Source organism: Nyctereutes procyonoides, unplaced genomic scaffold (genome assembly GCF_905146905.1).
Source record: "Nyctereutes procyonoides isolate TBG_1078 unplaced genomic scaffold, NYPRO_anot_genome, whole genome shotgun sequence".
NCBI classification, from domain to species: Eukaryota; Metazoa; Chordata; class Mammalia; order Carnivora; family Canidae; genus Nyctereutes; species Nyctereutes procyonoides.
The window spans coordinates 34,716,464-34,736,935 of NW_026575140.1; the positions used below are offsets into that span (position 1 = coordinate 34,716,464).

Sequence of the window (20,472 nt, forward strand, 5' to 3'; positions counted from 1 at the left end):
GAGCGTCTGCCTTTAGCTCAGGGTGTGATCCCGAGGTCCTGGAATCGAGTCCCACATCGGGCTCCCTGCATGGAGCCTGCTTCTCCCTCTATGTCTCTGCCTCTTTCTCTCTCTCTGTGTGTCTCTCATGAATCAATGAATAAAATCTTAAAAAAAAAATAAATAAAGGTGATGAATGCAGGCTTAAGGAAAGTGAAGCAAGTTGCCTGTGACCACACAGCCAGTAAATGACAAAGCGGGGCTGCAAAGCTCTGGCCCTCCCACTGAGTGTACCGTAGGATGAGGTGCTGGCCAGGCCGCAGGCCGAGCTGGCTGTTCCTGGGGAGCGCAAACCGAACACGGTAAGTGTCCTCGGTGAGTCTGTCCATGGCACTGATGCGGAAAGCCAGGAAGGTCTCTGGGCTCAGCCTAGACAGGCAGCTCTGCAACAGGAAAATATCCAACAGCTAGGCACAACAGACACACAAGCACCCACAAGCTCCTTTTTTGCTGTCCCCCAGAACAGGCTCTTTCTCTCTGCCTGAAAGTTTTCTGTATAATAGAGAGTAGTCTCACCTCCCCTCCCCTTCATGCTCTGATCTAAGAAGACCTGAGCTTTTCATACTGAGCTGCCCCTGCTCAGAAGCCTTCTGTGGCTCCTTTAGCCACAGGATAACGTGCAGTCTCTTTAGAGGGATACTCCACGGGCCTGTGGACAAACCTCAAGCTTCATTGTCTCTCCAGTGTAGCAGATGCCAAACTTGTCTCTGTTTTCCCTGCTTGCTATCTGGGAGTTTTTATTTGTTCAAGCTGTGCCCCTTATGCAGAATATGCATCTCCAACGTATGAAATATCAATTCATCCTTCAAACCTACCAAAAATCCAGATTTGCAAAATTTAGAAATTGATGGGAACTTAAGATGATCTAATCCAATATTCTTATTTTCCATGTGGGGAAACTGAGGCCTGAGTGGTAGTGGCTTACTTGTCCAAGGTCATCCCTGAGCAGGAATTCAAATTCATGTCTTCTAAGTCTCAGCCCACTGCCTTTAACATTCCACCCACCTGCACCTCCTTCAGGAAGTCCTCTCTGAATGTCATGACTCACAGATCTCTCTCCTGTAAAATGCCCAAACCTCATTCACTCCTGGAACGACCCCATGCCCAATTCAGGGTCACGCTTTGAACTTGGATCTGTCTGCTTCTATTAAGCACACTCTTTTTTCTCTGCTGTGCAGAGTCAGGAAAAGCTTCCCCACACAGGTGCACTGTGCAGGGCAGAGGCCAGGCTGACACTGCCACCCTGGCCCTTCTTGTCTGAGGAGCAGTGCTCTCTCACCTGTGGTTCCTCCCCATTCAGAAGGCTCCTGTCCTTGCTGGCTCGGGCTGCCTCCCACCTTGCCAGCTCTCGGTGATAGAGGTCAAACACACAAGGTGAGCAGCCACTGCCACAGCATTGAGAGGGCAAGGGCTCCACCGGCCGAAGCTGCAGCCAGGCTTCCTCATCATCATTCTCCTCATTCTCATCCGTCATCAGTGGGGCTTGAGCAGCCTGGGAGGGAAAATTGGTGCTCCTCCCGGAACAGATCTGACTCTGTGAGGCCACAGGCCCAGACCCTCTGTTGTTGGCCTGAGAGAAGGAAAACATGTGGGTTACACTCTGGCCACCTCTATTGCTCCCATTCTGAGGCCTGCAGGTGCCACACTCTGTGTGAGCAGTGGGACAGGGATGAATCAACCCTGAGATCTGCTGCCTGGCAGGGGAAGCAGGCAGACGGGACACAACAACCAGAGCTGGCAACCAAAGTTTCCTGATTTCTTCCCAGACTTTGAGTGCTGAATTAAGCACTTAACATAGAAAACCGTAATGAATTTAAAAAATATTTCAAATGATAAAATATAATACTTAAGTGTAATTTAATAATTATAAAATTATTTAGAAATAAGATTAGCAAAAAACGCTTCTGTAGCTATCATGTAGTCAAGTACGAAGAACCTTGCTAGCAACCCAGAAGCCACTCCTATGTGTCCCTTCCTGATCACCTCCCATCCCCCATAAAGTAACCATAATCCTGACCTTTGGTATAACATTCCCTTGCTTTTCCTTGGTTTTGCCACCTTTGTGTACAAATTTAATCACTATAGTTCAGCTTTGCCGGGTTTTTGCCTTTATGTAAACAGAATCCTATGTTCTTTTGTGTCTAGTTTCTTTCAGCAAGGTAAGTCACTCACCAAACTGCTGCATTTCATTTAATCTTTATAATGAGGCTGGTACTAGAGATGTCATTTTATAAATGGGAAAACTGGGGTCTGGGGCGGGGGGGTGGTTAATAATGTACACAAGGTCACATAGTTCCTAAAAGACAGGGAGGTCCTGTTTCTTGGTTACCAATCACTTCCCACAATTCCTAACCTTTAAGGCCTTTTCTACTTTTCCTGCTTCCCATGTCCATTTACACTGGAGCTTCCAATGATCCCAGAGGATGTGCTTCCAGTCTCTCCCTACACCATCCGTTGGCACATCTGCCACCAGTTCTAATCACGACAGTCTCCCGCTTAGCAACGTTTAACAGCTCCCCAATAGCCTACTGGCTCCAATCTAATCTTCTTGCCGGTGCCCCAGGATCCTTCTGATCAGAACTTGTCCAAAACCTCTTACCATTTAGTTTTGGAAGGGCAGTCCCTCTGTGTGCAATACATCTTTTTCTTATACTAGAAAGGGCTTGGTTTCAGAAAACTTGGTTCTACTGCTCATGAACTCTATGATTTCAAGAAGGTTTAGCAGGCTTGAGGGCAAGGATGGTGTCTTATTCTTTCTGTATTCCACCACCAAGCACAAGCCTGGCATATGGAAGGCTCCAGTGAATGGTGAGCGCTCATTTAGTTTGTAGATAAGGTCTCAGAGCCAGGCACAGTGCTAGGTGCTGGGACATAAGATGTAAATAGGAAATGGGCTCTCTACCTTTATAGAACTTGCAGCCTAACATGATGTTATCTCAATCCAAACCATTTTTGTTTTGTGCTATGGACCAGGGATGCATTGTGAGTGAATGAAGTCTAGAACCCTCTTCATGCTTTTTTTAACTCTTGCAGTTTTTGCAAGATAAGTGAGAGAACAGAGAGCTCTGTGAACTGTAATCTGCAAGACAGTGTGAGGGTTATTCCTATCAGTACTTGCCTTGAACCTACCTTCTCTGGGTCTTAATTATCCTACTTCTTTGATATTTTGGATGGCAGATAAGTTGGCCAAGTCCGTCATGAACTTTTAAATATTTGGTTCCTGGGGGATCCCTGGGTGGCGCAGCGGTTTGGCGCCTGCCTTTGGCCCAGGGCGCGATCCTGGAGACCCAGGATCGAATCCCACATCGGGCTCCCAGTGCATGGAGCCTGCTTCTCCCTCTGCCTGTGTCTCTGCCTCTCTCTCTCTCTCTCTCTCTCTGTGACTATCATAAATAAATAAAAAATTAAAAAAAAATAAAAAAAATAAATATTTGGTTCCTGGAATCCCTGGGTGGCTCAGCGGTTTAGAGCCTGCCTTTGGTCCAGGACGTGATCCTGGAGTCCCGGGATCGAGTCCCATGTTGGGCTCCCTGCATGGAGCCTGCCTCTCCCTCTGCCTGTGTCTCTGCCTCTCTCTCTCTGTGTCTCTTGCGAATAAATAATAAAATCTTTAAAAAAAAATTTGGTTCCTGCCTCCTTCTAGCCTCTACCTCTTCAGTATAAGAAGCGCTATGTTTAAGCTAGGACTTGACACGTTGTTGCCTCTGGTAGGATGACTCTCTCCATCCTTCAGGGCTTTTCCTTAAAGGTCACCTCCTCTGAGGTCCACCTTGACCCTCCTCCTTCTCCTTCTCTGTCATGCACCCTATTTGTTTCTATTACGTATTGATTCATTTAACATATATTTGTTAGTGCTAGGCATTGTGCTAGGTGGAGACAGAGCAGTGAAGAAGCAAAACCCCTTGCGCTCATGGGGTTTACATTCTAGCGCGAGAGACATCATGAGACAAGATCAAAATGGAAAACCCGGCCTTTAGTGTTAAATGCTAAAAACGAAAAAATAACTGGGGGAAAAGAATGGAAAACACATTTGCCAGTTGCAACGGCTTATTCGTGGACTTTACTTGCTTTCTACCCATGCACTCTACATTCCATAGCTGTTTTATTCACCAACGCAAACCAAATGCCCATCACAGGGCCGAACACATTGCAAGCATTTGATAAAACAGGTGTTGGTGCAAGGAGCAAAGGAACACTTCTCCCAGCTCTGGCCTTGCTTCTGGGACGCGGACAGGGAAACCCCGAGGAAAGGGGGGAAACTAACTCCCTCCTGACGCTGGGGAAGGGGCGTGCAGTCGAATGCAGCCATCTCAGGCTCGGGGAGGGGCAGCGGCGAGCAGCGGGTGGTGAAGCAAGGAGACGGGAGCGCACCCCCCACGGCCCGGGCGCTGCGCAGGTGCTCTAACTTAGGGGCTAAGTTCGGAGGGAAGTACCCTACCCAAACTTCAACCGCCCAGGTTGCCCTACGTTGGGATCGGAAGTACTGGCGTCCTACCCCTAGTCCTATCCCAGCCTATCCCAAGACCACTCACCTACACACCTGCGCCTGCCCTCGAGTTTCCTCCGGGTGCCGCCCTCCCCAGGGAGGCGGCGGGGGTGGGGTGGGGAAGGGAGGGTCTCTAAAATGAAAATAGCCTGTGGGGGTGGGGCAAGGCTAGGATGTCTAGATTATGATTGGTTGAAGTGGCTGCCACTCACGAAACGAGGCTTGGCGCCCCGCCCCTTTCGCTCCCAGCAGGCCTTGCGCGCGGGAACATGGCGGCGTCCAGGTAGAGGGCGTGAGGGGGATCGAGTTGGCATGGCGTTGGCGTCGGGGCCCGCGAGGCGGGCGCTGGTTCGCCCTGCGCGGCTCGGCCTTGGGGACTGCGGGGCCCCGGCGCGCGGGGCGTACGAGTGGGGTGTGCGCTCCACGCGGAAGCCCGAGCCTCGGCCCCTGAACAGGGTGTACGACATCCCCGGACTGGAGCCCATCACCTACGCGGGGAAGATGCACTTCATGCCCGGCCTGGCGCGGCCGGTCTTCCCGCCCTGGGACCCTGGTTGGACGCACCCAAAGTTCCGCCGCCCGACTCCGGTTCACGAGCAGCCGCTGTACAAGGATCGGGTCTGCTACGTCTTCCACCAGCGCTGCCGCCTCCTGGAGGGTGAGGCCCTACAGGACGGGCCGGAGGGGACCTCGTCCCTCGTCCCCCGTCCCTCCGCCCAGCACTGACCCCAGCCCCCTGTGGCCTTGAAACTTCGTGGGTCTCGGTTTCTCCGTCTGCGAAATGGGTAGTGATTACGTCCTCTGAGGGTTTCGAGCCCAAGTGGGATGAGAAGCGCTGCTCCCGTGTGAGGCAGGATTGGAGAGGTGGAGTGGCCAAGGGGAAAGACCCGGCTTCTGCCGTCCAGCTCTGTGATTCGGGGCAAGGGGCTGAATCCTCGGGAGCCGGCCTCTTCTGTGAGCTCGGCGGTTCTGCCTAGGTGGTCCGCACTGACCCTTCCAGCTCTTAACGCCCTGACACGTACCTGTACACCGAAGAATTAGATGCAGGGAGGCTAAAGCATTGCTTAATCTCCTGGCCTCTGGCCTGTTTTCGCGGGATTGGTGAAGGTGACGGAGAGGGACGTGGTGTGGGCACACGTGCTCTGGGTTAATGGTGAAGCCAGGGCTCTGTCTCCCGTCTCCTAGGTCGCCCTCCTCTGTCAGAGGTCAAAACTGAGATGTTTCCAGGAAGGGATCTGGACCTAAAAGCCATCTGGCCTGCTTCTGCACCCCTTTCACTAAGAACAGGTCAAAATGCCTGAGCCGAATAAAGCCAGTCTGTGTCTAGAGTAAAACCAGAAGTTATTTTCCAGAGTCCGAGGGAGGCAGGAGGGAGGGGCTCGTTTGTTGAGAGTCTCTGTCCCTGTTCTTGCTGTTCTTCCCTAGTCCCTTAATCACCGTGGAAGTAGAGCAGGTTCTGAAAACACAAAACCGTCTCAGGGTCAGTGGGAGCAGTTATTTTCCAAAGAGTAATTAGGAAAGGAAGACGCCTGGCAGGATTTGGAAACTAAACCAAAGAATAAATCCTAGATTTGAAAAAAAAAAAGTAAGTCAACTGGCCAGCCTCTGAAGCCATTCAAACCCATTCCCGAAAGCTGAATTTCTTGTATCTAAACATTCCCATTGCCCTATCAGAATGCTGAAATGGACCTCACAAGACTTGGCGTCCCCCTCCCCTTTTTTTTTAAATTTATTTTAAGTAGGCTCCACACCCAGCATGGGGCTTGAACTCACAATCCTGGGACTAAGAGTCCCATGCTTTACCAACTGAGCAAGCCAGGCATCCCACCCTTAAGTGACCCATGACCAGGCTTTAGGGCAGACAGACTCAGATTTTCCTCCACACCATCACTTACAGGGTATGTGACTTGAAGCAAAGTCTCTGAATTTCATCCTCCAGTTCCATTAAAATCCCATCAGATTTAGAGATAAAGTTCCTGGCACAGGATAGATGGTGATGCTCAGTAAATGGCAGCTCTAATAATTACATATTACTCATATACTAGTGAACGATAAAAATCTCAATTTTTTAATCCATTGTCAAGTTTAAGGAAAAGTGGCATTGTAGAACTCAAACTCTGACTCCAGTCCCGTGTTTTTTCTGCTGCACCACAAAATCCAGAAGGTACTGTTCTAAACGCTTGTATTTCCCAGGTCCTATAAGTCTCAAAGTGAAGTCTTACTGTCCTCATAGCATTTCATTTATTAGCGCAAAGTAAATTGCCTGAGAAAGTCTCCTTCAAAGTATCCTAGGCTCCATTTAATCCTAGGCATAGCTTTGCAAATGAAAATATGTCTCTGAAACTGGTGTTTTCCCAATTGGCACAAGTAGCCTACTAACCAAAGCAGTCACCAGCCTGCCATTAACTTGTAACTACACTCATGGAGAAGAATACAGTATTAGCATTGTTTTGACGGTAGGAGACTGGTATGTAGATTTGATGCATAATTTAGGTTCCTAGTGCTGGGCACTTTCTCTTCCCTCAGGGAAGCCCGATCCGGGGAAGGTGAAGTAAGGGAGTTTTGCTTGGCATCGCAGCCCATCCCACTGACAGTAACTGTCCTTAACGTTTAAAAATGAAGCAAACTGAATCCAATCTATTTTTCTTTATTTATATTACATCTTTTCCCGAAAAGTATTTCAGGCATCTTACAAAAATTTTACAACACAGCCAAATTAAATTAAAAACATGGAGGTGAGGAAATCCACACAAAGGAAAAATAAAACACTGAGGTGAATACAAAAAAATCCATTCTGTGAGGTTCTGCTTGCTAAAGGGGAGCCCTTAACTTGGCTCTCAGCCTGTTAATGGTACAGAGACAGGGTCAACTGACTAGGCCAGTTGCCTGTTTCTGTAGTTTTATTAGAACATAGCCACACCCACTTGTTTACTTGTAAGTGGCTGTTTTCATTGCTACAGAGTTGAGGAATTGTGACAATGTACAGCTCAGAAGCTGAAAATATTTGTTATCTGGCCCTTTAGGGGAAAAGTTGTTGACTCCTGTTATAGAGAAGAACATTTTCAGTTATGCAGTCTCACTGTGTCCATAAGACAAAACCATGCTATCCCAGGAAAACCCCAACCTTCTGGTAGTAAGGCCAGGGAGGATCCTGTGTAATAAATAGAACATGTGATCCTTTCGACAAAAAAACAGCAGTGCATTTCATACGGCTTCTGCATACAAAAATCTGCTTAAAGATAGCTCATTATAGAAGCTCAGGGTTAGGTGAGATGTGAAAGATTATGTTTCAGTGTTCCCCAACTCAGGGTCCCTCAAGTTATTTATGGTCTCTTAAGTTATTTCCATTATTTAACAAAAACTATTTTCCCTTGATAAAGCAACATGGGCTTAATCCTTGGCCCACACCTAACAAATGGAGTATATTTGGTAGACATGGGCTCTTCCAATCAGGGCCTTGGATGTGGGTTAATAAAGGGATCTAGGATTTGAAATGCTGGCATATAGTCTGGAGTCTGAATCTTGCAGGCAACAGACAGACTCTCCCGCAAGATTCAGCCTTAGGAGCCCAGCCACCTTTGCCGCTTTTTGAATCCCTCCTGGGCAGGCACGCACCACCTCAGCCAGCTGTTGACCATCATTAGTTAGTACTGAAGTTGAGTTGAAATCTGGCGTCCTGGCTTCCACTCTTATTTTAGTTCTGACTCCTCAGATGTCCTAGCACAAATCCTGATTCTCCCAAGGCAGACAGTTCCCCAAGATGGTACTGTCAGACTTAAGCAACTCCTACAGAATCGTTTTCTTTTTTTCTTTTTCTTTCTTTTTTTTTTTTTTTGTGACTGATTACCCCAAAGGTGTGAAGCAGGCCCTCTGGCTTACCAAGGCCAAGTTAATAGAAGGCCTTCCCGAGAAAGTGCTTAGCTTGGTCAGTGATCCAAAGAACTATATAGAGAACCAAGATGAACGCGTTCTGAATGTGATCTCTCATGCCCGTCTCTGGCACTCCACTGAAGACACCCCCAAGAGGGAGGCCTACTGGTAAGTTTCCCCCAAGGCAATAAGATTTCTGGTCAGTGGATCTTAGAGTCAACCTGTTGCTTTACATCTCCAAATGTCTCTTCTTTCTTCTAAGTCCAGTCATCGTGGACAGTCTGATACAGCTGTGTAAATCCCAGATTCTCAAGCATCCCTCTCTGACGAGGCGGATCTATGCCAAAAACTACACGTTTTCCACTACCTGGAATCGAGGTTGGTCATCTTGTTTTTTTTTTTTTTTTTAATCATTCTGCTCTTAGCCCCACTAACAGCTTACCATCACCACGTCCATACCTGTGCTCATTTCCGTCCTTCACAGACCAATTTTGTAGGCTCAGACACATCCTCCTATCATTAGCCACAGACCAGACCAGCCTATTTTGGGGGGTAGGAGGGACAGAAAGAAGAAGAATCTTTAAGCAGGCTCAATGCCTAGCATAGAGCCCAAAGTGGGGCTTAATCTCACAACCCTGCCATCGTGACCTGAGCTGAAATCAAGAGTAGGACGCTTAACCAACTGAGCCCCAGGTGCTCCTCAGACGTTTTTGTTTTTAATCACTTCTTCCCATGACTTAATTCACCCGTATCTGTTGAGTGCCCGTGAGTGCCTAAATGTTGAAGAAAAGAAGTAATAAAGCACAGGCAGTCTCTGCCTTCACAAAGCTCATACTTGATTGTAAGAGCCTTCTTGCTCCATTCATGCTTTTCTCTTTTTCCAAATCCATTTTCCACATAGCTGCTAGAGTAATCTTTCTAAATTGCACTTCCCTCCCCTGTTCAGATCCCTCACTGCCTCCCAGGATCTCAAACCATTTATCATTGGATGCGACCCACTGATTTGGCTACCAGCTAGTCTTTCTGATCTTCTGTCCATCTCTACCACCCCCACCCCCACTGCACCTCTGGGCCAAATTTACACTTCAGCCACTTGCAGCTTTTTGGCATCAAGCTTTTACACCTTTTGCACTGTGCTGTACATTCTGTCTGAAGTGCTTTTTTCTACTTTCCACATTTGGCTAAATTCTTGTCTGCAAGGCTCAGCCCCCTTCCTATGTGAATGCAGACGTTAGCTAGTCTGCTTCTGCGCTCCTTCTGCCCATCATACCTATTTTTATCAGAGCACTTGTTGTACTGTATTGGAATTCTCTAATGTCTTCTCCATCTGCCCCACTAGACTGAACTCCTGACAGCAGGGACCACATCTTACTCATTTTTGTACATGGCATCTAACAGTTCATGGCACATGAGCAGTGCTGACTGAAGGGATGGGTGGGTGATTACCACTCTGAAGTGTCTTAGACAGGGATATTGGAAGCACACCAGTATTCTCATTGGTGGAAATCCGGAGCAGGGAAACCAGCTATGGAATGATTTGGGATTTTCAGGACCTCTGCTTGATCAAGTTTCTCCCAACTTGCCCCTTTTGAGTATGTGCTTCCTGGCAAGGAGTCAGCTATGCAGAGGTAATGGCATCACTAAGGAAATTATGGACCTCATTCATAGAGGAGTACTTGTTGGCCCATCATCAACTATTACCTCTAATTAAACTGCCCCATTTGGAGCTGTCACTGGAGGAGGGATGTGGAGGGAATTGAATTGGAAACCACACTAGAGTGGTCTGCGGGGAGAATCTAAAACCCAAGGTTAGGAGAGGTCCAGGCACATTTATCTTCCTTGCAGATTATATGTGAGGAAACAGGAAATACTTTAGAAAAGTATTCTTGAGGTGTGGGTACGTTTTAATAAGCGGATCAGAGTTTATCCATGCACAGATGTAGTATCTCTGCTTTACACACCCAGTGAGGGAGACCGCATGCTAATTAGATGACAGTGCTGTTGACCAAACCATTGTTTGGACATAGAAGATCATCGCCCTTGATCTCTTACCATTCCGTTGTGATCGCTTATTTCTAGACACCCAAAGCGCCTTCAGAGGAAGATTTGCCCTCATTGAGAAATTTCAGGAGGCCATTCTCAGGGAGCCTTTCAGGCACATTTTGCCTGGTGGCACACAGCCTCCTGTGGGGACCTCTGTGAGGGACATGTGCACACACTTGCAGTGGCAGCTTTGCTGATTTGTCCGGTGTGCGTGTGTTTCCTCATAAACTTAACAGCTATGTAGCAGATAGGCTGATCCGTCACAGGTGAGGCTTCTGACTGGCCTGATTTTTCCTCACTGTCAGTTGTTGAAGACAACTTGGCTCCTTTCCTGAGTTTAATAGCCTTTCTCCTTAGTCTCTAGTCACCTCCCTCCCTCAATTCTCCATCCCCTCTCCCACATCATGCCCTAATCACCTGGGTTGTCTCAGTAAACTGCTGTGGGGGAGCAGACTTCTGTGCCTTTGCACATGTTCTTCCTCCTTACCTAAAATGTTTTTCTTTCCTTTTTCTTGCCTGGGCACACTGTTAACCAATCAAGGGCAGTTTTGCCCCCGAAGGGAGATTTGGCAAAGTCTGGAGACATTTTTCATTGAACAGGGGGGAGTTGTACTGGCAACTGGTGGATAGGAGCCAGGGCTGCTGCCAGAACTCTGCAGTGCACAGAACAGTTCCCTTCACCAAAGAATTATCCAGTCCAAAATGAGAATACTGCTGAAGTTGAGCAACTCTGCTCTTATCTATCCTTCGGAAACTAGTTTAAAAGCATCCGCTTTTGGGAAGCATCCCAGGTCTCGGAGGTCAGTTTTCCCCATCTCTTCTGTCTCGGAGTATGGTTCACACTTCTGTATGCGCTTACTACCTAGGAAGCTTCTTGAGAGCAGAGGATAACTCAATCATTTCTGGTCCCCAGCGTAGAGCAGGTGCTTGGGAAGATCTGGGTGGGGCAGCCCTGAACCCACAGAGACTGCCAGGCTTCAGGGCTCTTTGGTGAGGGAACACAGGAAGAAGAGGGCATTGGTTGGTCCCCTTGTCAGCATCTTGATCAGAGTTTTGTTTTCTGCGATCAGGCTGAGCAGCTAGGAAGGCACTAAGATTTGAGCTACATGGCAGGATGAAGGCTCTAGACCAGGGTAGGGTAGACTGATTGTCTCTCTCCTCTTTTTAGAGTCTTTTCTCCTTCAGGTCTGTGGTCCTAGTGGAGCCCGACTGAACGGCAAGGATCCGCTGCCTGCCATTGCCTCCAGAGAGGAGGTGGAAGCTACAAAAAATCATATTCTTGAGGCCTTCTATCCCATATCTCCCACTATTGACCTTCAGGAATGCAATGTTTATGACGTGGAAGACAACACGGGTAAGTGTCATAGCCTCGTATCTCCAGGCAGTGAGGAGATGAGGGATGCACTTTTTCCAAAGAAAAGGAGCATACTGAATACTGTGTGCTTGGCACCTCACACGCATTTTTCCTAAGAGCCATGTAGCAGCCTGTCCCCACTTTGTGGGCAAGAAGATGAGACTCAGGGAATCTAAGGGGTTTACTCAAAGGCTGACTTTGCTTTTGATCCCTGAGGTAACTTACATCAGAGTTGTAATGGGTGGCTGAGGGGCTCTGGGCCAGGCGCCAAGTCCTTTATTCACAAGTCCCTTGAAAGACGCCCCTCTTTCTATGCACCCTGTAAACTCTGGCCGACCTCCTACAAGAACAGAGGAAGCCCTACAGGCCTTGGATGGAACTATTCATCTAAACTCCATGGAATAAGACACCACCACCCCTCTGGCCACCACAACAGAAACTGGAGCATCAGGCTCTTGCCCTCTAGTCCGCCCCTAGGAGTCCTAGTGCCTGCCTTCTAACCTCTTCTCCACGGTGACAGCTTCCAGCAGGCCCAGCCTGCTGCCACAACCTCCCAGCTAGCCGGCCAACCTGACCTGGGCTCTTTCCTCTCAGTCCATCTGGTTCCCATTTCCAGAGCCACCCTTCTGAAACAGATTCTGCCCCTTGCCTTCCTGCCTGCGTGCCTACCTCCCTATGCCTCTTGGGTACAGGTGGAACTCCTCAGCTTACCATCTGAGGGTTTTGGGGGCTGTTCTCTGCTCCTGCATGACCCCTGCCCTGTCCAGCTACACACAGCACACTGTGCCCTTCCTCACCTCAGGCTCTGGCGTGCCCTCTCTCCCCTGACTGGGGTCTGTGGCCGGCTGCCTCTTTCTGTCCCCACCTCAGTAGTTCATCTTTGGAGTCACTCCTTCCCAGAAATGCTCTGGGGTCCTCCCGGTCATCAGGGCCCCTCCCTCTGTCCTTTCCCAGCCCCCAACACACCCTGCCCACATCTTCACCTGTCCCTTCGTGTGGGGCCCCCCAGACTGAACTCCTCAAAGGCAGTGGCAAGCCATGCTTGGCCTCTGTCCCTGGCACCTGGCTGTACCTGGAGCCTGTCTCAGGCTGGCTGCACGGGGTGCTAGCAGCTGAAGCCAAGATGGTGGCCCAAGGGAGGGTGTTGCTCTCAAGTAGTGCTTGCGTCTGGGTTTTTCAGAGCCCATGTTTTCCCAGCTTCTTCCTCCTCCTCACCCACTCTCACTAACCCAGGTTACTCATTCCAGAAGCTGCCAGCCTACTAAGAGTTTACTCTTAGCTGTGCAGGGGACAAGAATGATGGCCTGGCAGGGGTGTGGCTGGGGAGCACAAGGGCTAAGCTCTAATCCTCAGTGCCAGGATTTGCAGATCACTTGTGAGTATGAAGCGAGTCACTTATCACTAATAATTAAGTAGGGAATTTTGCAAATGATTCGCTTTAAAAAAATAATTACTCTAGTTTTCAGGTTTTCTCCTATTAACATCCCTGTCTTCTATGTGCTTGAATAGTGAGAAAGAGGGCGGAGTTAATCAGCCCACAGGAATGACCTGACACAGGTTGGCAAAATTTTCAATAAAGAGCCAAATAGTAAATATTTCAGGTTTTACAGGCCACATATGGTCTCTGTGACAGCTACTCCGGAGACATTGTGTAAATGAGTGGGCATGGCTATGCTCCAGTAGAAACTTTATTTTCAAAAACAGGCGGGGGGCCAGATTTGGCTGGCAGGCAGGCTGAAGTTTGCCATCCCCCGAGCTGTAGTGATAACATCTGCCTTTACGGAGTCTCTGTAGTGCCTGGCACTGAGCCAAGGTGAGGTGACTTTCTAAAGGCTTTGGGACAAGCTGATGATCCTTTTTGCTCCTCTACCTGATTATGCATCTTGCAGGATTCCAGGAGGGGTATCCTTACCCTTACCCCCACACCTTGTATTTCCTGGAGACAGCCAATTTACGACCACACCGCTTTCGACCAGACCAGCTGCGAGCCAAGATGATCCTGTTTGCCTTTGGCAATGCCCTGGTTCAGGCCCGGCGCCTTTATGGGGTATGTATGTGGAGGAGACCACCGAGCTACCTTATGTGATGTTGACTTACGCTGCTCGAAGAAAGGAGGGAGGCACAAGGGATTCCTTGCTTGACTGAGGAGTTCTAGGGACAGGTGCTTCTATCTACCCTACGGAGATACCCTGACATCTGCCTGGGGCCTGCTGTGTGCCTGCCTGTCGTTTCCATAAGCCACTTCACTTGTTGATCAGAATAGCCCACAAGGTTTCTTTATCATCCCCATTTTCCAGTTATGCCCCTGAGCTGCAGGGAGGCTAAGCAGCTTGTTCAGCCTTACATAGCAATGAGTGGTGGGGAAAGGGTCAGAACTAGGTGTGCCCGGCTCCTAAGGCTTGAGTTACTTGTGCTCTTGTACACCCCTTTGATTCTGTGATAGCAGAACCAGAGCACAAGGCTCCATTGGGCAGGAGGAGATGATGTAGACCTGTCTGCCAAGAGAGGACAGGTTCAGGGACCAAGATACCACTTGGTGATAGCCCCTTAATTCTAAGAGGAGGTCTTGAGGACCTGGATGGTGGAGAATGCAGGCTGAGTGGTGGTCCCACAGAGCTACCCCCAAAATGGGGGAGAGCCTGCCCTGGGAGCAAAGGCCTCCCATAAAAAATAACAGTATGGGATTCCTTCAGCAGGCCTGGACACTGTATCCTGGGGTGGGGGGCGGTAGGGGGGTGGGGAGTGTGTGTGTTGGTTGGGGGAGGGCTGAGAGCTGCCAGCTCCTGAGTCTGAGGCCCTCCAGGAGGAGACTCATGATGTTCTGTTTCACCTGTTTCCCATCCTACTTGATCTGAGATCTAGGTGGGGTTGCAGAGGTGTGGTTGGCCAGATGAGATAAGGAGTGGATTGGACCTTGCTACATGCCAGACATTTAATGAGGATTCTTTAGATCAGTGTTTCTCAAAGTATGGTCCTGGGTTAGCTCATGAGCATCATCTGGGAACTTGTTGAAGTACAAATTCTACTGCATCAGAAACTCTGGGAGTGGGGCCCAGGTAACCAGTGTTATAAGAAGCCCTCCAGGTGATGCTGGAATAAGCCCAACGTTGAAAAACACAGCCCTAAAATTTGAGAACCACTGCATTGTTTGATCCATACAGCAGCCCTCTGGCAGGTGCCATTAGCTTCATTTTACAGATGAAACTGAGGTTCAGGAAGCTAAGTACCTTTCCCAGTGTCACAGCCAAGAGATTAGCAGCTGTTACATCTTTATGTCACCTTTTTTGTCTTTCCAGTCCTTGAAGGTTGTCTTTCTTCCATTCCTTGACTACGTACTCATGAAGGCTCTGGAAGGTTAGGTGACTTGCCCAAGATCCCATAGCTATTGAGTAGGGAAGCAAGCATTGGAGCCCTGGTCCCTCCAGCTTCAAAAGATGTGTTGCCTCTCAACTCTGGGGCAGGGGAAGGAAACACAGAGTCGCATGCCAGGTACCTGGTCTGCAGGCTCATTGTAGCTTCTGTGCCAGCTGTTGCCAGCAGAGCATGGGTAGCAATGCTACCACTAATTGCCACCCGGTTGGGTAGGAGAGGAGATCTCTCCCACCCCCTCCAGGTACAAATTATTCCTGGGGATGTGAAGTTGAGCAATTATGGGAAGTGCCTCCGTGTAAAAGGTAAAATTGCTGAGAAATTTATGTACTACCTGCAGTTTTATTGATCTGTAGAGGGAGATAAGAGTCAATACAGAATTCTCAGCTAACACTTAGAGGTACTTTTCTTTTTATTTATTTCTCATGCAGCTAAGAACAGGTATTTCTAAGGCCAACAGTCCCAGTGTGGCCCACGCCGAGGTCTGACATTAGCTATTCCTAATGTCATCCAGCTCTGGAGGGGTGAACATAGGCAGCATTTTTGAATCAAGGATTCTCTGCTTCATGGGGCCTGCCTACCGGGCCTGTCCCGCAGGTAGCCATCACCAAACTGGACTGTTGGAAAGGCTCAGTGGGGTCAACATATAATTTTTCATCCACACGGGACACTCCTGGGCATGAAAAGAGGTACTACCACCCGATATCATGGGATGTTAAGTGTCAGCTACAATGTTAGGGTTTTCAGTGATTTCCTAGCGTGGCATCTGATCCTGGCTCACCTGTCATGGGCAACCTTGTACTGAACTTCAGTTTCCCCATCTGTGAAATGGGAGCAGACTGCTGGATTCATGAGATTACCAGTGGCTATAGAACCAGTGTGATGCCTGGCACACGAGAGGCTTGCAGTAGCTGGTTGCTACCATTACTATTACCAAGTAGTGCTGATTTGAAGCAAATCAGCAAATGTGCTGCCAGGTGAAAGCCCGGTGCTGGCACGGTGGTGTGGGATCTGACATGTTCTCAGAGCTGCCGGGGGCACAAAGCTCAGGTCAGGCGACTGCCTGTAGGTCCCGGGCATTGTGCAGTGCCAAGCCCTTTGGAGCGAGGCACTGGCTAGTCTGCCTCCTGGGGCCACACGTCCGTGTGATGCCACCAGACAAGTCTCAATTTCCTCATCTGTCAGGCAGTTGAGAGCTGAGCGGAGTAAGGTCATATATTACCTGACCCTCCAGGTTAACATTTGGTGGAACTGAGGTCACTATTGCCGCCATCAGGTACCACGGTGGGTTTGAAGGATTTCCCCGTCCTTAATTTCCCATCACCTCCTGTGCTCTGCCACTGGCCCGTCCTCACCCCACCCCCACCCCGGTGGCAGGAATTACTGTCACGTGCTTATTAACCAGGAGGCCCAGGTCAGGCAGAGCCAGGCTGGGGGAGGGAGGGACGGCCTCGCCCTGGATGGTACCCTGAGCTCCTCCTGTTACCATTGACCGGTCATGGGAACCTTAAGCAGGGCAGGCATTTGTAGAGGCCGGAGCTAGAAGCTGCCTGTTCCCTGCTGCTCTTCACCCCGGCTGTTGCTGGTTTGATGGACTCGTCCCCCTCTCCTCTCAGAACCACACTAAGGTTTTGGAGCAGCCGGTTGTTGTGCAGAGTGTGGGCACCGATGGACGCGTCTTCCAGTTCCTGGTTTTACAGCTGAACACCACAGACCTGGCGTCTAACGACGGCGTCAAGAATCTGGTCTGGGTGGACTCGGACCAGCTCCTCTATCAGCATTTTTGGTGTCGCCCAGTGATCAAAAAGAAGGTGGTTGTGGTAAGTTCAGCCATCTCCAGCCTGGTGATAAGAACAGGGCCATTACACAGTTTCCCCAGAGTGAGCCAGGGGTGGGGTTGAAGGAATGCTCACAAGTGGGACCCTGGCTTTAGGGACTCCTGCCCAGGATCTCTACCTGGAGGGCTTGTCCGCTAGAACGGTGCCTTTCCACCCTGGGCCCTGCCCAGTCCTCCGCTGCCCTCCTGCTTCCCTGTGCACTCAGCACGCCCAGCTCCTCACAGTGCCCCTCTGGGCCTTACTGGGTGCTGCTGCTCCCCTCTCCCCCTGCCTTCCATTTCTCTCTCCTTGTCCTTCCAGGGTTAGTGGAAGGACCTACCACCCACTGCTGGCCTCACTGCAGTGCCTCGGGGTGGGGTCCCTGTAGCCCGTGTTCCCCCATCATAGCACAATCCCGCTGCTATTCTGTAGGCTTTTCTCCTCCATCAAACTGAGCTCCAAGCTCCTCGGAGGCAGGGCCTGTGGACAAGGCATTCATCATTTCTTCCCACGGATGTGGGATTCGTCCCATGGCCTTGTGACTGTCACACCCCAGGGCTCTGCTGCCAGAGTCCAGGTCTGCGTTCTGTGCAGCCCCCATGTCTAAATTCACTGTGTGACGTCAGGCAGTGATAAGCGCACTGAAGGGTCAGGGCAGCGTCAGGGTCTGTGAGAGAATGGAATAGGGGTGCTGGCTGTGTCCTGGGTCCTGCACGGCCTGAGCAGGTGTGCTGCGTGGAACTGGTGTTGGGCCTTTGAACAAAATGGGCTTGTCAGCTGCCTTGTTACCTCTCCCGCATCTGTCGGTGCTGTTTCTGCGCAGGAAACGCCTCTCTGCTCTGGGCCCTCTTCTTTCTTTGGCCCCGGATACCTTTGTGTGCCAGCCACAGCCACACCAGCCACCTATGCCCTCTGCTCTTACCCTGCTCTCCTCTTCTACGTGGCTCTCTGGGCTCTCCCTTCTAGAACACTGACTTAGCGGCAGACACATCCTGGTTAGTCAGATGGCTCCTCCACACCTCTCCTCGGCTCCTGCGCCCCCCCACCCTCACCCCCCCGTGCAGGCCCTGGCCTCAGCCTGGCCCTTCTACGTTCTGCTCTGCACTGGTGCACGTACTCCTCTCTCTGAGGCAGCCTGCTTTTGCTGTTTCTCTCTGGCCATTCTACTTGCCCTTTAAGACTCAGTCATTCATATGGAAGACCTTCTCCCCTGCTTTCTGAGCATCTTTTCCCTACCTCTTTTGTGAGGCCTATCAGCTTTTCTCATCACTGTTGGAACGTCTAGCTGTGAGCTCCTTGAGGGCAGAGCCAGATTCAAGCCACTGTTGGGCACAGGTGCAGCACAGAGAGAAGGGGCCTGAGCAATGTGTGTGGAGTAGTGAGAGATGATTTGGGGATGCAAAGGGCGCAACAGACCGCTGGTTGCAGTGAGAGGGATAGGGGATGAGGATAGTGCCAGCACACGTTCTGGCTGGAAGCACTAGGAGTGCTTTGTGTCCCCCAGCCCAGCCGTGTAGCCATCAGTGCCAGCTCCCCGCTGCCCCCGCCTTGTGCGTGAGAGGAGGTGGCAGTGACTATCCAGGCATTTAGGATTTACATAAAACCAACCTTTCTTTTCATTGCTGCCATTAAATCTACTAGCAGGATCCTAACGGGCTGTGTTCTTTTCCAGGAACCTGTTGGGCCAACTGGTTTCCAGCCAGAGACGTTCAGGAAGTTTTTAGCTCTGTATTTGCATGGTGCTGTGTAAGCCAAGGACCGACCTGAGGTCTGAAGCCCCCTCGTCCCCCTTCACGCAGAAGATCCTGCCTCCAGAGCAGTGCTGGGCCTGCCGGAACCACAGTGTTCCTCCAGCCTGCTGGTCTGGCTGCCAATAAAGAGCGCTTCTGGGGCCCTGGAGCCCGTGCCTGGTGTGGGGAGCTGTCAGGAAGGGCGCCCGTAGCTGCACAGCAGCTACACCGTGAGCCTGCCTGCGTGTGCGTGCGGCCCTGGGGCCTGACCTGGCCCACCCTAAGCCCTCCCTGCCCACGGCCCATCTTGACTATAGATAAGAATCTTTGTCTCTGGATTTCATCTTCTTCACCTGAAACTTGAGGGTAGCATGAGCTCCCTTGTTTCGAAGGCCGTAGATGATGTATGTGTAGCATCTGCCACGTGATACGCTCTCTCTGATGCCTGCTGGGTTCTCCTGGGACTCGGAATTGCGGGCACATTCCATAGTGACTGCAGGGAACCTGCATAGAACATGCATTGTAGATTTCTCCCTGGTATTCGGGTTAACAGAGCAAGTCCATCCCTGGTTCGGCTGCGGCCTCTCTTTCACGTAACTTCCAAGTCCTGCTCTGGGCCCGGCACCTTAGACGCATCCTCTTTGATCCTTGCATAGCTCTTGCAAGGTAAATAGTGTTTCCACATTCAAGAAAGCTGTTGATTGCCTTACTGTGTGCCGGGCCTTGTTCTGGGTCCTCAACAGAGGGGACGTGGCTGAGAGCAGTTAGCCAGAGAAGCAGTCTGGTCATGCCCGCTGCCTGCGGGAGGGCCTCTGAGGAGAGATCTGAGAGCAGCGTCACGGCCACCAGAGCTGTGGCCAAGTGGAGCCCTACCTGTGTCTGGTTCCCGGGCTCGCACAACATCCACTTTGCAACTTAGTTTTTAGGCTTGGTGGCATAGTGGTGGCTGCCTGAAGCCAGGCTGTGCTGGCTGAACCCCTGGATACCAGTGGAAGTGGGAGGGGGACGGCATGACCGCCTAGCCAGCCAACCGGGGCCGTGGGAGGGGCCAGCGCTGTGGGGTGGGCCTCGGAGCTGAGCCCAGGGCCCCCCCCACACTCAGGCCCTGCACAGCTCCTCTGCAAGGTGACGCAGACAGGACTGGCGGTTTTTACCTCCCCCTATAGGTGGCAGAGCTGGGGCTCAGAGACCAGGTGGTGTAGTGGGAGGAGCTGGTTTTCTCCATGACAGAGAGGTGCCCACTCCACCAAGTCCCAAGTGCCTGCCCCCGTCAGCCTCACCACCTGCATCCAGGCGTGGCTCACTGCCCAGGGTGAGGAGTCCAGCCTGTTGGCAGCAGTGTAGCCCCTTCCAGCCCCCCCCCCCCCAAGTGACACACACAACACGGGTCTCTCCGTCCCTGCCGGAGCATGATGGAACCTGCAACCAGGTCAGGACTGGGCCCAAGGGTACCCCACTGCAGACCTCCTGTGGGGGCAGTCCAGCTCTTAACGGTTTAAAAACACCTGCTCTGTGGCCAGCCCGGCCCCCTCTGGGAGCCCCCAGCTTGCTGGCACAGTGACTGGCTCCACCTTCCACTGCCTGAGCACCCACACACAGGTGACCGCACACGCTGGGGTGGGGATGCAGGGGTGAGTGCTCAACAAACATCCAGTTGCTCCAGGAGTAACCGCACCTCCTGGGTGATTGTGGAACAAGGAGCACAGATGTGGCCCCCAGCTTTGAGGAGCACCCCCACCTGGGGGCGCTCAGGGTTCTCACCCG

General features: G+C 50.9%; 2 protein-coding genes across 5 annotated transcripts in view; one reads left to right on the forward strand and one right to left on the reverse strand.

Annotated features, from left to right (window-relative positions):
- Window positions 1-8,373, reverse strand: part of LOC129497243 (NADH-cytochrome b5 reductase-like) — a 22,924-nt gene extending 14,551 nt beyond the window's left edge. For 2 of the 4 annotated variants that reach the window (XM_055305981.1, XM_055305978.1), the window contains exons 1-3: window positions 5,548-8,373; window positions 1,319-1,609; window positions 274-422 (exon numbers count right to left, since the gene is read on the reverse strand). In XM_055305981.1, coding sequence (XP_055161956.1) covers window positions 274-422; window positions 1,319-1,513 — 344 coding nt within the window. In that variant the 5' untranslated portion in view covers window positions 1,514-1,609; window positions 5,548-8,373. Of the gene's footprint in view, window positions 1-273; window positions 423-1,318; window positions 1,610-4,571; window positions 4,648-5,547 lie in introns of those variants that run through there. The other 2 variants (XM_055305979.1, XM_055305980.1) reach the window with 2 other exon arrangements.
- Window positions 4,780-18,877, forward strand: MRPL37 (mitochondrial ribosomal protein L37). Its single transcript, XM_055305971.1, has 7 exons — window positions 4,780-5,183; window positions 8,380-8,563; window positions 8,658-8,773; window positions 11,607-11,792; window positions 13,682-13,839; window positions 16,778-16,981; window positions 18,651-18,877. The coding sequence occupies exons 1-7, from the start codon at window positions 4,838-4,840 to the stop codon at window positions 18,726-18,728; spliced, it is 1,272 nt and encodes a 423-aa protein (XP_055161946.1). The 5' UTR covers window positions 4,780-4,837; the 3' UTR covers window positions 18,729-18,877.
- Window positions 18,878-20,472: the final 1,595 nt, after the last annotated feature.